Raw genomic sequence first — 14,829 nt, 5'->3', positions numbered from 1 at the left:
TTTATCCTGCTTTTATTGAACAGAATTAATATATTTCAAACTCCGAACCTGGGAAAAGAGAAGCATTGTGACAAGATGAATACTTTGGAATTGAAACTATTGATAGTTTAACTACTTCTCAAATTTTGAAGAATTTATTAGATCCCAGTTAGTATACCCACAATCATTTGTATTTTATTGTAAATTGTAAACCAAAATTGTACAGCTGATAAATATGTTACTTTTTTACTTCGATGCACGAAGTTGGGCAATATGAACATTTATTTTCCTTTGACGCAAAACAATTTTCAATACAATGAAGCAATTTGTATAGACTTAGTCAATGCTGGTGAGAATGAAAAAAATATTACTATTAATATGGATATGGCTATTCGTACGGAAGCACTTGTCATGTTTGCATCAGTAATTGCTTTATTTTGCACTTGTCTATGGCTGTGCATCATTCTGTATTAACTTTGATGAATGTTGAAACTACTTAGCTACACAGCCAATACTTGAAATTCATGCTATGAATGTATTGCAACCACATATTTGAAATACGTAAATAAGTGATATCCTATTAATATATTTATGCTTTTAAAACAACGTCCATTTTTATACTTGGTTATCATCCATGCAAAAACATCGGAGTGATAATAATTTAGTGATTTTTCACGAGCAAAACAGATATTTTCATTTTCAATATCAGCTTTTTCAAAATGGTGTTTGATCATTTACATTTCACGGCGATCGAAAGGTACAGGATTTTGAGAATACTTGGACATGGAATGGACAAATTCGAAATTAGTATTGATTCAACTATAAGTGCATACATTTGAAGCATGAATTGTACTCAATCTGATTTTCAGTTTTATGATAGTTTTCTTGTTTTATTTTTAACTATTGTGGAAACAATCATAGTGTTGACAACGCTCGTGGAAACCATCGTAACACAGTGGTTCACAGTGAAGTGGCAGGTCTGGAAAGTAAAACATCGAGGGAAGACTGTGCCGGTGAAGTGGTGCCAGGCGGAGGAAACACCAGGACCACCCTTCGCCTCAGGCCACTGTCCCTCGCAGTTCAGCCCTTGCATTATCATCAACTCAGCTCTGAGGTCACCAATAAACATCTCAATATGACTAGTCAAGAGAGTATTGGCAGTTGTAGTCTCGACGTGGATACATCTGCATCTGACCGATCAGGTTCGGCTCTCGATTGAGTATCTCGGAATGTCCTGGAGTTCGAAAATCATAACTATCTAAAGTACCTGCTGCTATTGCCCGTCTTATTATGGTTGAAAATTATGTTTTAATATATTGTTCAAGGCGTTTACGTTTTTCTAGTGAATTTAACTAACGTATTTACCGTATCATTATGCGTAATTGTTGAGAATTTATGTTTTTATGTGGAAGTATATATTGTGAAGCCCATAGTAATTCTTTAATTACTTTTGCATTGGAAATCTGCGATATATTTTTTTGCATGTTGTGCGTACTGTGTTTAGTTTTGGAATATTAATTCTTACCTTCATGTGTATTTTACAATAGCAAGTTTCAAGAGAAATTGAGGAAGGATTGTTTTTGATCGAATATAGTTTGAAAGTCACGCAACTCGTCAAATTTTTCTGTCAAGTTGATTTCTGTTATGCGAAACATATATGAAATATTTAATTGCAATTTAAATCTTCATCGACGGAAATAAATGACTATGCATGTTTCAACTCATGTAGGTGTATTGAAAACGAGTAATTGCAATTATGCTACCACTGTTTTGTTGACTTCTATCTTTTATCTTTTTTGTGGCTCCCAAGAAAAATAAGTATTGCCAAGAAATGGTGTAATATATTCAAAATAGCTTTATTAGAAGTAATAGATCAGTATTCTTTTGATGATTTGTAACGGATATTGTAAAACACTTTGAAGGTCATACAATTCAGTGTAAAATTTATTGGAACAAAAAAGTTATCAGAGCAAGGCTTAGAAAGTTGAACTTAAATTAATTGATTTGAATTTCATTGAGAAAATCGAAATTGGACAATTAAATAATAGTAACTTTCGTACAAAAAACGGATTATGAATGTAATCTTGTTAAATAGCAGAATAACGAAGGTTTCTTTATGTGAATTTGTTGTACTAAATTTTTTTTCTGTTTTGAAACAAGAATTTCTGATGACGAATAAAACCTCAATTAACTTGAGTTCAACTTTGTAAACACTGATTCTTTATTGTTTGCGTAACGTTTCCACTGAACTGCATAGTCTAATAATCATTGATTGTATGATTTTTTATTGTTTCGTCACTACTGTATTCAATATTTTTTAATACCACAGCATAACCGTCAGATAAATGGTTACACCTATTTTGATAAGATTACTTGTTGGATTATAGAGCATAGTTACAAATTTGGAGAATTATATAAATTTTCAATCTTTATTCAACCCAAACATATATTCGAAACTTTATTTATCTAATCACGGTCACAATATTCTTACGTAAAATATCAAAACTAGTCAGAAGGAATCCTACTTTAAAAAGTCAGCCATAATCAGTCATATCTTGCATCTGAATTTTGCTTTTATTAGATTGCGTCCATTAAAAATACTTCATAACAAAAAGGAAACGCTGTATAATCATCCACACTGTGTGTCGCGATTTTGAATATGAATACCATAAAACCATTTAATATATTAAGGGGCGGCAGAGGGGGAAAGGGAGAGGGAGCTTACCCTACAAATGTACCGATAAATGGTAATGGCTGTCAAAGCTTGCCAACTCTTCAAAAATTCCATCAAAATCAAATTCTATAAGTAATTAATTTCTGTCAATTGAAAAAGTCATTCTAGTGACATCAGACATTTTGTAAATTATTTTTCATACTTCCTGTATTGCTGTAATTGCAGTCACCGTGTTCTAATCTAAGAAATTAATGGCAGGTGTTTTTTCATATCATTATGATTGGGGTGCTGAATATTGTTATTTGACAGATAATACAGTTATAACAATTATGATACACATTTTGAAGGATGAAGAAAGTTCCATCTGTTTACTATTTGAACCAATCTAGTAAGCTGATTGTAACTAGCTTAGTATATTCCTAGAATAGTACTTTTGCCTGACTTGTGCCAAGCCAAGTCAACTTTACTTGCTTTCATTGTATTGCAAGTGTATAGCTTGCTGATGTGATCCCAGGCTATTCCTGTGTCTGCGGCAACGTTGTTAAGTACGCATTCACATCTAGCTAATCCAGATTATTGTCTCTGTGCGGCCTGTGCGGTGGATTTAATCAAACAATAGTATTTAAATATTTCACATAACACGTAGACTGTTAACCATTTTACAATTTTAATACAAAAGGTGTTTAAACTTTTCGAACATTCCCTGTATTGTATTTTTCTGCCATCTTCCTTTGAGTGGCTTTTTAGGTGGGTCACATTGTTGGACAATATTCTCCAACTGTTTTGCATGAATTTATGACTAATTGTGTTCGTGCATTGTTGACAATTTTTCCTCGATCCTCAGCGATAGAATCAATGAAATTAATTTATTTCATACCAGACACGGTGATTCTATTGAATATGGTGTTTCACTATTAGTGATACTTTGAAGCGTAAAAAAAGGGGAGGATGGCTTCACGTTTTAATTCAGTTTGTTGTAAAAAAATCATATAAAGAATTCTTAATGAGCGATTTTTTGGAAAGACTTTATAGATCATTGTGATAAATTTTCAGATTGGGATCTAAAGAATTGTGGAACGATGTACCAAAATTAATATCTTTGTAGAGAAGTCCAGAACAGTGTTTCGAACAATTCCTTGGTTCGGATTTATAATACTCATTTAGTAGAAAATCTAAAGTATGAAGCAAACTTAAACTGAATTCGACTCTCAAACGAGGAGCCCTTCTATAATTTTCTTGAAAATGACTAATTATTTTCTAGTAATTTATATGAACTTGAACGACTGAATAATTTGATTTAAAATTTCTTTTTACAGATACTGCAGTAGGTTCTATCTCTGATAAAACCTTACACAGTCTGAGCTTTTCTTGTAACGGTGAACTCACTCCGTCTCCCGACATCTTACCAAACGGTAAAGAAGAATCAATACAACAAATAAATTTTGACGCAAACAAAGAAAACATAAGTAATATTCACCATGACAGCTCAGAACCAGAACAGCTGACAGCCAAAAAACCATCATACTTGGGTCTTGCCTGTAGCATAAGTGGTTATTCTGGTATCACAAGATACGATAGCAAATTACGAGAAGGATTCAGATCTCGAGATACGAGTCCTGGCAGCAGACTCATAACACGGGATACAAGTCCTGCAGGCTTCAGGTATATCTACACAAACAATACATTTTTTGACATGACGGACAAACAATGTGAAATTTCTTATACTAATAAGTGTGCGAAAAATTTTCACTTTGAATTTTGGAATTTCAATTTCTAGGCTATTAAACATCTTTAAAAAATATTTATGTGGATCGTGTCCAAATGTCCTTGAATTGAAGATCCGTTAGAATCAATTTTGTACATTACACTTCATTCTTCCCTTTGCATATATTTTTCTATCCATCAAACTTAGAATTATCAGCTTCAAACTGTGTACCATGTTCTATGAATTTTAATGACAAATTTTATAAAACTGTACGGACAGTATTTTTTATTGATAGTGTAGTTACTACAAAACTATTCTTACTAACTTCAATTAAATTCTATAAAGGCTTAGAATACATAAATCTTGGTTTCTAAAAATCTCTTAACAGTTGGCAGCCTAACTGTTTCTAAGAAAACTAGCTAATGCAAGTAAACCTGCATAAAAACACCAAATCATTTGTCATTAACAATCTTAATATCATTTTTCGTATTTTCGATTATTAATAACATATGTTACAAATATGAACGATGTTCGAATGACGTAGATAATTTTTTTTTTTCAATGCACTGCAAAGTGTAATTATAGTAATTGTAGATTCATTCGGGCGTTTGGTGATGCCATTACGTTGATTTAAGCAATTACACTCTTATTCAACAAGGGTTTTGAAGTCGAAACGCTGGCGGTTTTTTAAAATTATATCGTCTATTGCAAACGAATCAAAAATGGCAAAATAATTTTTATACTAATGAAATATTTCAAAATCGAATTTTAGGATTTGAACACAAGTATTTGTTGCTAGTCCAAAATTTTAAAGAAAGAGCTGTTCCCAGGCAACCCGAATGAAAATATGTTCCATATACTATGCATGACTTTACAGGGATTTGAAAAGGAACTTTGGTCCATTTAAAGCTGTTCTTACTTCATAGAACAAAAATACTCAAGGCGGCTGCAATCGAGTCAAGTTTGAATACGATGTAAAAAGTATAGGATTATAATGGAGCTCATTTACGGAATGCTGCATACATATAGAATATTATAAACAAGTATATAATAGAAAGTACATAATCATTTTGTGAAATTGTTAATTGATTGGATAGATCCAGTGAAAACCTGAGCCTACCAAGTCATCAACCCTCGAAAAGTTTGTCGATTTCCCCACTTGCAATGGAGCGTCAAAATGGTTTCTCCAATGGTGTCAGAGAAGAATATAAGATCCATACGTTCGTTGAGACTAGAAATACCGTAAGCACCTGTGAAAGTTTTAGCGAAGTTGACAAAGGCGTACCTTTGCACACAACATTCGCTGATATAAGCCCAGTGCACGGTAATCCGGACATATCGCCTATAAAAAAAAGCCCAGGAATGGTCAGAGTCGTCGCATTTAGTCAACAAAATAAAAGTTTCATGTCAAACGTTACGGATTCTTCACCGAAGTCCACGAGTTTCAATGGTGAGTATGATCCGGTAGTTTCTTTATTGCGTTTTAAGGATGTTTGTTATCTAGAGCAAGGTAGTTGGAAATCGGCCCAATTTACAAGTGATGTTGATATATCACCAAACCAAGCTCAAACTTAGATCTTATGATATACATTGAGAAAAATTTCATTTATTACAGATACTAAAACATTCTTGTAAAATGAATCTTTTTGTAATGACGGTTTGAATTTCGGTCACTACTGCAAGTCACTATTTATTGTAATTCTTACAGCATTAAATCTGTTCCTTTACTGACATTATATATTGTACTGACGTCAAATTATTGCAATAGTTACAAAAACATATGGCGCAAGTGACCATAATCAGTAAAAATGAAAGCGAATACTAGATCTTCTAGTTGTAGCTGCAAAATTCGTTATAATTTTCTACCTAGAACTATATTTTTCACTTTTATTAAAAAATGTAAATAGTTTTTGATCTGTATACTAACCACAATTAGAAATTCTCAGTATAGACATGGATAAAAATTTTGGTTTCAATTCAAAATCAATAGTTGAAAAGGATTCAAATAAATATAAAACCGTCGCAACTGTCGAACCTATGTTCCTAAAGTCCCTCATGAAGTTTTGAACAATTTTTTTGACACCACTTCAAAATGAACAATAGAAATATAAATAAAGGTGTGAGCTCACAGGTTTTACAAATCTAATAGCACTTGGAATCAGTCCTCGGTTTTCCCTGCAACAATCAAACTACTCTATTCTAATCTCCGCTAGATAACTATGTTTCATAAAATGTGATGTAAAAGTATAAACTAATAATTTTGTGGTTCAATTTCCAGTTACAAATACTTCAATGACAGAGATGAGCATGACTAATGGTTCGTCTGTGGAAACAGAAAATCATACATTCAATTCATCGTTTAGTAGTGAAAAGTCTTTCATCCAACAACGAGTGGAACGATTATATGGTCCTGGTGCATTGGCACAAGGATTTTTCTTCAAACGAAGTCCCAGTAAATTGAATAACAGTGATTGCTTCTTGAATAAGTCATTGAATAACAACAACGATGTTTCAACCGATGACGTCAAGGAGGAAGAATCATTAAAATCTCTTCCAGTTTTAAGACATCTTAGACCTGAATTCCGGGCTCAATTACCAGTTGTTAGCCCTAGGAAACCGACTGATGGTAGCGAACAAGTAATCAAATCGTTACAAAGGTGATTATAAATATTCAGTAAGCAACGTTTCTCAGAAATTTTACGTTAACATAAGTAATTGTAAATCCATGTAGTACTGAAAGATTTGGCACTGCTGAATTTATTATGGCAATCAGGCAACATATTTCATTGCACTGATATTTTGTATTTGTTTAATAGAGTAACTTCGTCCGTTCAAAGAAATGAGCAGAAAAGTAAAGCTGTCTCAAGTACGATAGATCTGAATAAATGTACAGCTAGAAATGAATCTATCGCCAACTCAAAGCAAAGTATGACCAGCGTAACAAATATTCCTGACCATCAGCCAGCTGCATTGGAAGTAGTCTTACCTGTTTTGGAGCCAAGCGCAAGTTCACATAATATAGCAAAGCATATTCAAGAGACAGAAAAGGTAGCTGAAGAGAAAGATGGTCATTATTTTATAGAGGTAAGAAGAAACCCAACTTTCCATTGTCAATTGGTTGTTTCAGCAATAACATATTTTATACTCTTGTAATTTATTCTTTCATTCTTAACTCAAAATTTCCCATCTGCCTATTAAAAATGAAGATCTCTGGACAATTTCAAAGTTGCATTAATCTATGCCTAATATGTTCTAGATATTGAAGGCAGAAACAGAAAGGTTATTGTCTTTAGCAGCATCTGCAGAAGCTGAACTGGCAGGTGGTGATCCAAGTGTACTTCCTGAGGAGGCAGCTGGCAAGTTGAGATCAGCTGCTGGCAAAGCTCGGCTATTAGCGACTCAAAAAATGCAACAATTTGAAGGACTCTGCCAAAAGAATATTGTAAGTATTTATGTTGGCATAGTTTCTTAAAAAAACATTCATAATCTTTCGGTTTACGTCAATATTTTATTTTTTTGTAGCTAATAAAAATATTTTTCTACTTAATTGATAGAAAACCTTAATTTAGAGTGTCGAGGTAAATCAGATAAAATCGTTCAAAATTAAGTGATCATTATTGGAAATCGTTTGTTTGAAAATGGCAATACAAATGAGCTAATTTGCAATGAATTTAAATACAAGTAAATCTGTATGGATTGTGCTGGTATTTGTAGAATATATATAGTTTGTATTTTTCACATATGTGGAAAGAAATTTATTAATTTTTTAAATGTGCTTTTTGTATTCAGAATTCCTCGCACATTTCATGCTACATTTTCATTTGTATAGAACCAAATACCTGGGGAAGAGTTTCCGACTACCAACGAAGATTTAGCAGGCTTCTGGGATATGGTGATGCTACAAGTTATTCAAGTCAATGAACTTTTTGATCAGATTCGAAGACTGAAAAACTCACAGTGGAAAGAAGTATGTATAATTTTTTATTCCATCTAGTGTCAACGATATGGTTAATTAGTGGGGATGACAATTTTAATAATAATCAAACAGGCACAAAGACTATATATAAAATAGAGAAAGTATATCCGAAGAAAGATTTTCAGAAATGCCGTTACAACGATGCCCGATAGATGAATTACTTCATTTATCAAGCCGTGATTCCAAGTTATTAGACACATGTTCAAAATTTAAAAAGCCTTAGTTTAAATCAATTACTAATTAAACGTTATCTGAATTTCGAATCTTGAATCCAATTTTCGGGTTCATCAACAATAGGATACATTGGTTATAATTTCTGATAAAATATAGAAGCAATATTGAAACACGTGTGTCCATTTTGGCTGAAAGAATTTACTCTTCTTGTTCTGTGAAAAGTGCCCCTTTTCAAACCTGAATGAACTTTGTCACCATAAAATCACAAACCGAATAAAGTAAAACCGTTTCAGAATTAGTCGATACTGTACCATTTTAAACTCAAATTGATTCAAATTGAGATATTTTGCAGTAATTTGGTATTATAGTGCAAAAAACTTCATGCAGCCAATCTCTGAAACAATTAGTGTGATACCATTGGGAGCCAATAAACCATATTACTTTTTCTCGGGGCGACATTGAAATATCAACTGAAAGTAATGTTCGTTTCAAATTGTTGAGAACTAGAAAAAACAATGATGAATTCAACAGAAATTGTCCAGCAGAATATGAACCGAATTTGAAAACTCCCAAGAATAGACGTAATAACTTGTTAAATATTGTCTGAAACCTTGTTCATTCTTTTACTTTGAGTAATTTTTTTCTGGAAGGAAAGTAGTTGCACGGATTTTCATCAAAAGTTACAAAATGATACTAGTAGGAAGCTTTGTCTAATAATTAAAATCAAATTACTGGTTCAAAATGTATGTAGAACTGGAATTTGAGTATCACTTCAGTAGTATCAACATGTGTGTGAGTTTTAGTTTATTTCTTATAGATTTTAACTTTTTTTAACACTAATATTTTACAATAATGAACATTTTTCTCTCAGGTTATTCCAGATTCAAAGGCAATTACATCCTTACCACAAAATGGGAGCAGCACGAAGCGTCGTGTCAATGTCACGAATAAAGCAAAATCAACTGTAAATAGTGAAGCAAATCGCAAAGCACGGGAAGCTCGCGAACAAGCTAGACGGCAAATGATAGAAGAACGAAGACGAGCAATGCGTTCGCAGGTCCAAAATAAGGATCAGAGCGATGCGGATTCTGTCAAAATTTTCGTTCCTGAAACGTAACGGTGAACTGGCGTGAGAATGAAACGCAAATGAAATAAATAACGGCACTTTTTACACTGTTTTAGATTAAATGTATTCAAACGACTACTTACACAGCTTGCTAATGCTACGACGAACATTACAATTCTAGTATAAACTGCATTCGCATCTAAAACTGTAACATTTTATAACAGTATTAAATTTCATCAAATGTTGAAGATTCGAAAAAATTTTAAGTTTTACGATCAGAGAGGATTTACTGACAAAAAGCGTATTTTAATATTTTTATTGTTCCAAGCGAGAATGTATTTTTTGAATATTTGTTATTGTATTATGGGTTGAAAAAAAAAGATTGCAGAAACTCAAACATCAGTTATAGTAAATGCATAGTTTTAGTATCAGGTTGTGTCCGTTTAGTCAATCCTTTCGTGCAGATTGTGTCATGCGTCTTTTTCCAAGATGGGTGAGTGAGAATGAAACAATATATGACTGCGAGCCGAGGTCGAATGAAAGAATACTTCCTTACTGCGCGTTTTCTTTCACGACTGAAATAAATTAAAATCGAAACATAAGGTAACTTTCGGATGTACAGTTCTCAGATGTGATAATTTGTTGCGATTTATAAAAATCTAACGTGAATCAATGTGTGGCACTAGTGTTATAACATATTTTTCATTATTATCATTAGCAGCATGGTAAGTTCTATTTTTTCGCGTAGGCAGACTTTTTGTAAGAAAACTTAAATTAATTATTGATATTAGGTACTCTAGCTATTTAAATTTTTTCTATTGCGAGCCTAATGATTACTTAGTAACTTATAAATAGTAAATTGTAAAAACGAAAACACAACAAAAAAACACTAGGAATAAAATTTAATTGATTTTGCGTAACTTGTATAATATTCTTGTAATTAAATCATACTTTGGTGCAAAGTTACATGTTATGTATATACTTATGTTATAAATAATTTAAATACACATGGCTTTGCTTGTAAATGGTAAATTTAAAAATCGTTTTGGTGTTGAAAACGGCAAAAGATTCCAACTGTTATAAATAATTGTGTCGGCTCTTCACGTTAATGTGGAATATTTGCAATATTTCATATTTGTCGTGTTTATTATATGCTAAACTTCTTGAAGCAGAGTACTTTCTTATAATATTATTTTATACTCTTTTGTCTTTACATTATGTTAAAAATCCGTCGAATTAATATGTATTCTAACAAATTTTGCAAAAACTGACCTCTAATAGTTAAGGATTGAATTCATGGGCAACCGAATATTTACATTAATGCATCCCTCAGTGCAGACATATATCTACGTATGATAAATGTTCGTTTCGATTCGGGATATCCAGGAGTCAAAGTTTTTCCTACAATTAACGTAAATCTCTGCGAACAGCGCGAATAGTAAAACTTCAGACATCGGTGATTCAGTAAGTTTATAGCTCAGACTTTTTTTTAGTGTCAACGGAGCGAAAAACCAATCGCTAGATCCAAATACGGACTCGAAATGATTATTTTTCGAAATTCCCAAGGTAGATACACACTGTGATTTTTAAACTCTGTTGGGTCATTCGAAATATTCTATATGCATGCGTTGTAGCAAACAATATCTAGATTCGAAGAATCAGTTCCTATAGCTATTCATACATGTGCTAAAAAGTATTTCCATGCAAAAGTCCTTAGATTAAATGAAAAAATTACATATGATGAATGAATTTACAATTAAGGCCCTAGTCTAGTCATATAAATAGGTGCGTATAGAAACACAAATATAGATTTGTGATGTCTGAGATAGAAAAATTTGTATTTGAATTTACCATCGCAGCATTCACAGGTCCTTCCGTTTTAACGACTATTTGTAACATGCCAAAATTTGAAGATCAAAGCCACGAAGCTTATAGGAAATTAATTGAAGATGGATGATCGAGGTACTTGACAAAAACAAAAATTGACGAGCGATTTGTACTTACTAAAACATAACTTTGTGGTGAGACTATGCATTTTTATAAGTAATGAAAGAAAAACAAAAATCAAGTATTCGTGCTGAATCACGTGACGAATTTGTCGACTGACATCACGACCGTATGTTTGTGTTTGTATTAAAGAAAACTGCACTAGGTCCTTAAATCTCCAAAGATTAATGATGCGTTAAAAGTTTCAAAGCTCTAAAATTAAAATTAAACATCTTATTTCAGGGATTGTTAGTTTTCCTAATGAAATAATGCGTTACCATCACATATGTAATTAAAAGTCCGCCGCATCATGCCTCAATGCCTTAATAAACAGAAAGATAATTGCATAAGTTAATAAATGGGTGAAATTCGACTAGAATCTCGTTTAAAAATACTGTGGTAATGAGGTCACGGCAGGTCAGAAACGTTGACTCGAAATACACTTTTTACCCAAGAATACTAAGTTATTTATATTTAATAAAATTTTGTATATTTACGTCGTTAATTATCAATTACGTTCATTAAAATATCGATACTTTGATATGCTTGAACACATAGTGAAGCCGGTACCGAATCATTAGTTCTCTTCCCTTCACGCATCCAGGTGGTGAAATCACAACACACTGAAACTTCGTTAGCTGTCCCCTAACAACAGAATTTTCAAAATAATTGAGTTTCAAGCACCGCAAAATTTGTTGTGATTTTGTATTTGTTTTCAAAGGGTTATTTATATTTTCACCTTAATTACATTTTGGGTTCTTGCAACTTTTAATGGTTTACATTTTTATCAGATATTATTATTGCGTTTGAAGCAGATGATTAATCTATCGAAAATCCATTGAAATCAATACATTTTGCCATACGATTGTCTGATTCTACTCTGCGATTATTTTTTTTTTAGCCTTAAGTTTTTTGTAATTGTAAATGCATGACATCATGACATTTTATGCAACGCGCCATCAAAATTACACATACATGAACAATGTTATTTTCTCAAGAATGAGTGCAACGTTAATTTGAATTTGTGAATTACTTGAAATTTTAATAATTCGTAAATATTGCGTCCTGCAATTGGGGCTTTTTGATACTTTAATAGTAATTTATATTCAGATATACCTGATTTTATTCAAGTGTTTATCATTTTATTCAGTATCCATCTTTTGTACTGAATATGTGTGAAAAAAGGAACACATTCAGCAGATGAAAATAGTATAAAAAAGTAAATAATTGAGCTTCGTGATAATTTCTTCTGGATAAAAATTTGGTGACAGACATTGCACACATTCTTCATTCGTCTGATATACTCACATCGTTTATTATTATTTATGCCACATTTTATTGAAAAGCGTATTATTTGTATTGTCGGGATGACTTTGGTTGAATAAAGTATTGACACGAGAGGAAAACTCATAAATAATGAAAGCAGCATAATAAATTATCATATTGCTCTTGCTGCATGGATGAGTTTTCATTTTTCGTTAATTCTTTAAGCCAAATAGATTGAGGTCCAACTATATCCGCGTGTTTTGCCATGCTCAACTATAATTTCGCATTGCCATATCAAACAAATTTCAACGCGACTACTTCGATATCGGAGAGATAAATGGGAAATAATTTTCACACAAAAAAAACGGCTGAGTAAAATATTTCCGAAATAATGCTATCAGGTTTAGGCAATGAGAAAATATTATTAAAGTAAGTGAAAAATATTGGAACATTAAATCTAGTTTTCTCGGTCTGCATATTTATTTGGTTTAAAATCGGCCTACTATGTATTCGGTTATATTCTAATCAGCTCTCTTTTATACCAAATCATAAACCGTAATTCAGTCTACAGTTAATTCAGACTTAGAAAAAGTTTATAATTAATTTTGTTCGGATATATTTGGGATAGTTTAAATATCAACCAAGGTCATCAAAATGGGAACGAAAAAAACTCATTTCATTTTTGTAAAAATGGTCTTCACGATGAGAATTAAATGCAAGCTTTCTGAAAAACGTTAACCTAATTGTGAAGGTATTATCGAAAACAACTACAGGCCATTTTAACATACGATGTAATGAAAGATAATTTGAGAATATGACGAACTGTACTATATTTTAATAAATGAAATCACTGCTCTCTTATGCAGATTCATATATTCTCCACGCCAGTATTGCGTATATTAATTAATTTCCCCTACAATCAGTATTTTAATTGGGGCCAAGAGTAAAAATATTTTCAGTGATATTGATTTTTCCCATATACGAGAGCGAAAGAGTTTCATTTGCAGCCTCAAAGTGTACAGCATTCGGTTTTCATCATCAGTGCTGACTGCTTAAACAACAAACGGAATCTAAAACGATTATTGCTCAAACAAAAAATTTTCTGACTGTGAGAGGAAATTTACTATTAAGAACTAGAACTAACATGTAGAAAGTATTACTTATTTTTCCAAATATACGAACAATAAATTGTTTTCTAAATGATTCTATTCATTTGTTTATATGAGGGTAGGGAGCTAGTCATTTTTCTTACTTTCTTTATAAGAAAAACTAAATTCAATAACTTCTTCGATAATTATTTTAATAGACTACAAGATTACAAGGATTATATGAGATTAAAAGAGATAACAAAGCTCACATAAAATTACGGGGCGTTTGCATCTATACCAGATTATAACAGTGATTAATCCTTTGTAAAAATACTCCAAAAATTAACATGTTTGGTCAGGGTAATGATTACTGAAAATATTAAAATAGAGGCCTGATTATTTTTATCGTGCTAATTAGGCACGTTGGAGTTAAGAGCCAATAAAAAGAGTCAATGTCCAGCGTTATTGAATACGGTAAAAATTTGGACCACAAATCCAAAGGGGCTTAGCTTTTTTTCGACGAAAAAATTGTTGAATATTTTTTTTTTTTTTTTATTGTGATTAAATCAATAAATTATGTATGTATAAATTTACGCTATCGAATTCACTCCCGCCTACAACGAATGAATGATCACCCGAGTATAATTCGGCAAGGGAGGAGAGAATCTGTCAGTCGCTATCCTAGAATTGTAACGTCACCGAGCGACTGCTGAACCCTCGATGATGCGACCAACCACTTCTTATAAAAGTGCCACCGCGGAGCGACACTCACTGCTCGTCTGACCAGCGCCGAGTTGACATCAGCTTGGATTATCGAAAGACCCCATATCTTGGTTAAATAACAGGTTGACAATTAGTACCCTCTTTTACTTTATCGCACCGAGTTTGTCCAACTTTCTTGAGAGCATTTAATTC

General features: G+C 32.4%; 1 protein-coding gene across 3 annotated transcripts in view; it reads left to right on the top strand.

Annotated features, from left to right (window-relative positions):
• LOC124217166 (uncharacterized) overlaps positions 1-13,713 on the top strand; it is a 28,909-nt gene extending 15,196 nt beyond the window's left edge. For 2 of the 3 annotated variants that reach the window (XM_046622519.2, XM_046622520.2), the window contains exons 6-13: positions 901-1,181; positions 3,970-4,315; positions 5,456-5,808; positions 6,637-7,015; positions 7,175-7,442; positions 7,615-7,800; positions 8,188-8,325; positions 9,380-13,713. In XM_046622519.2, the coding sequence (XP_046478475.1) occupies positions 901-1,181; positions 3,970-4,315; positions 5,456-5,808; positions 6,637-7,015; positions 7,175-7,442; positions 7,615-7,800; positions 8,188-8,325; positions 9,380-9,625 (2,197 nt within the window). In that variant the 3' untranslated portion in view covers positions 9,626-13,713. The remainder of the gene's footprint in view (positions 1-900; positions 1,182-3,969; positions 4,316-5,455; positions 5,809-6,636; positions 7,016-7,174; positions 7,443-7,614; positions 7,801-8,187; positions 8,326-9,379) is intronic. The other variant, XM_046622521.2, reaches the window with a different exon arrangement.
• Positions 13,714-14,829: the final 1,116 nt, after the last annotated feature.

This window comes from Neodiprion pinetum, chromosome 4 (assembly GCF_021155775.2).
Source record: "Neodiprion pinetum isolate iyNeoPine1 chromosome 4, iyNeoPine1.2, whole genome shotgun sequence".
Taxonomy (NCBI): Eukaryota; Metazoa; Arthropoda; class Insecta; order Hymenoptera; family Diprionidae; genus Neodiprion; species Neodiprion pinetum.
Note: the sequence above shows the minus strand (reverse complement) of the source record. Positions and strands in the feature narration are given on the sequence as shown.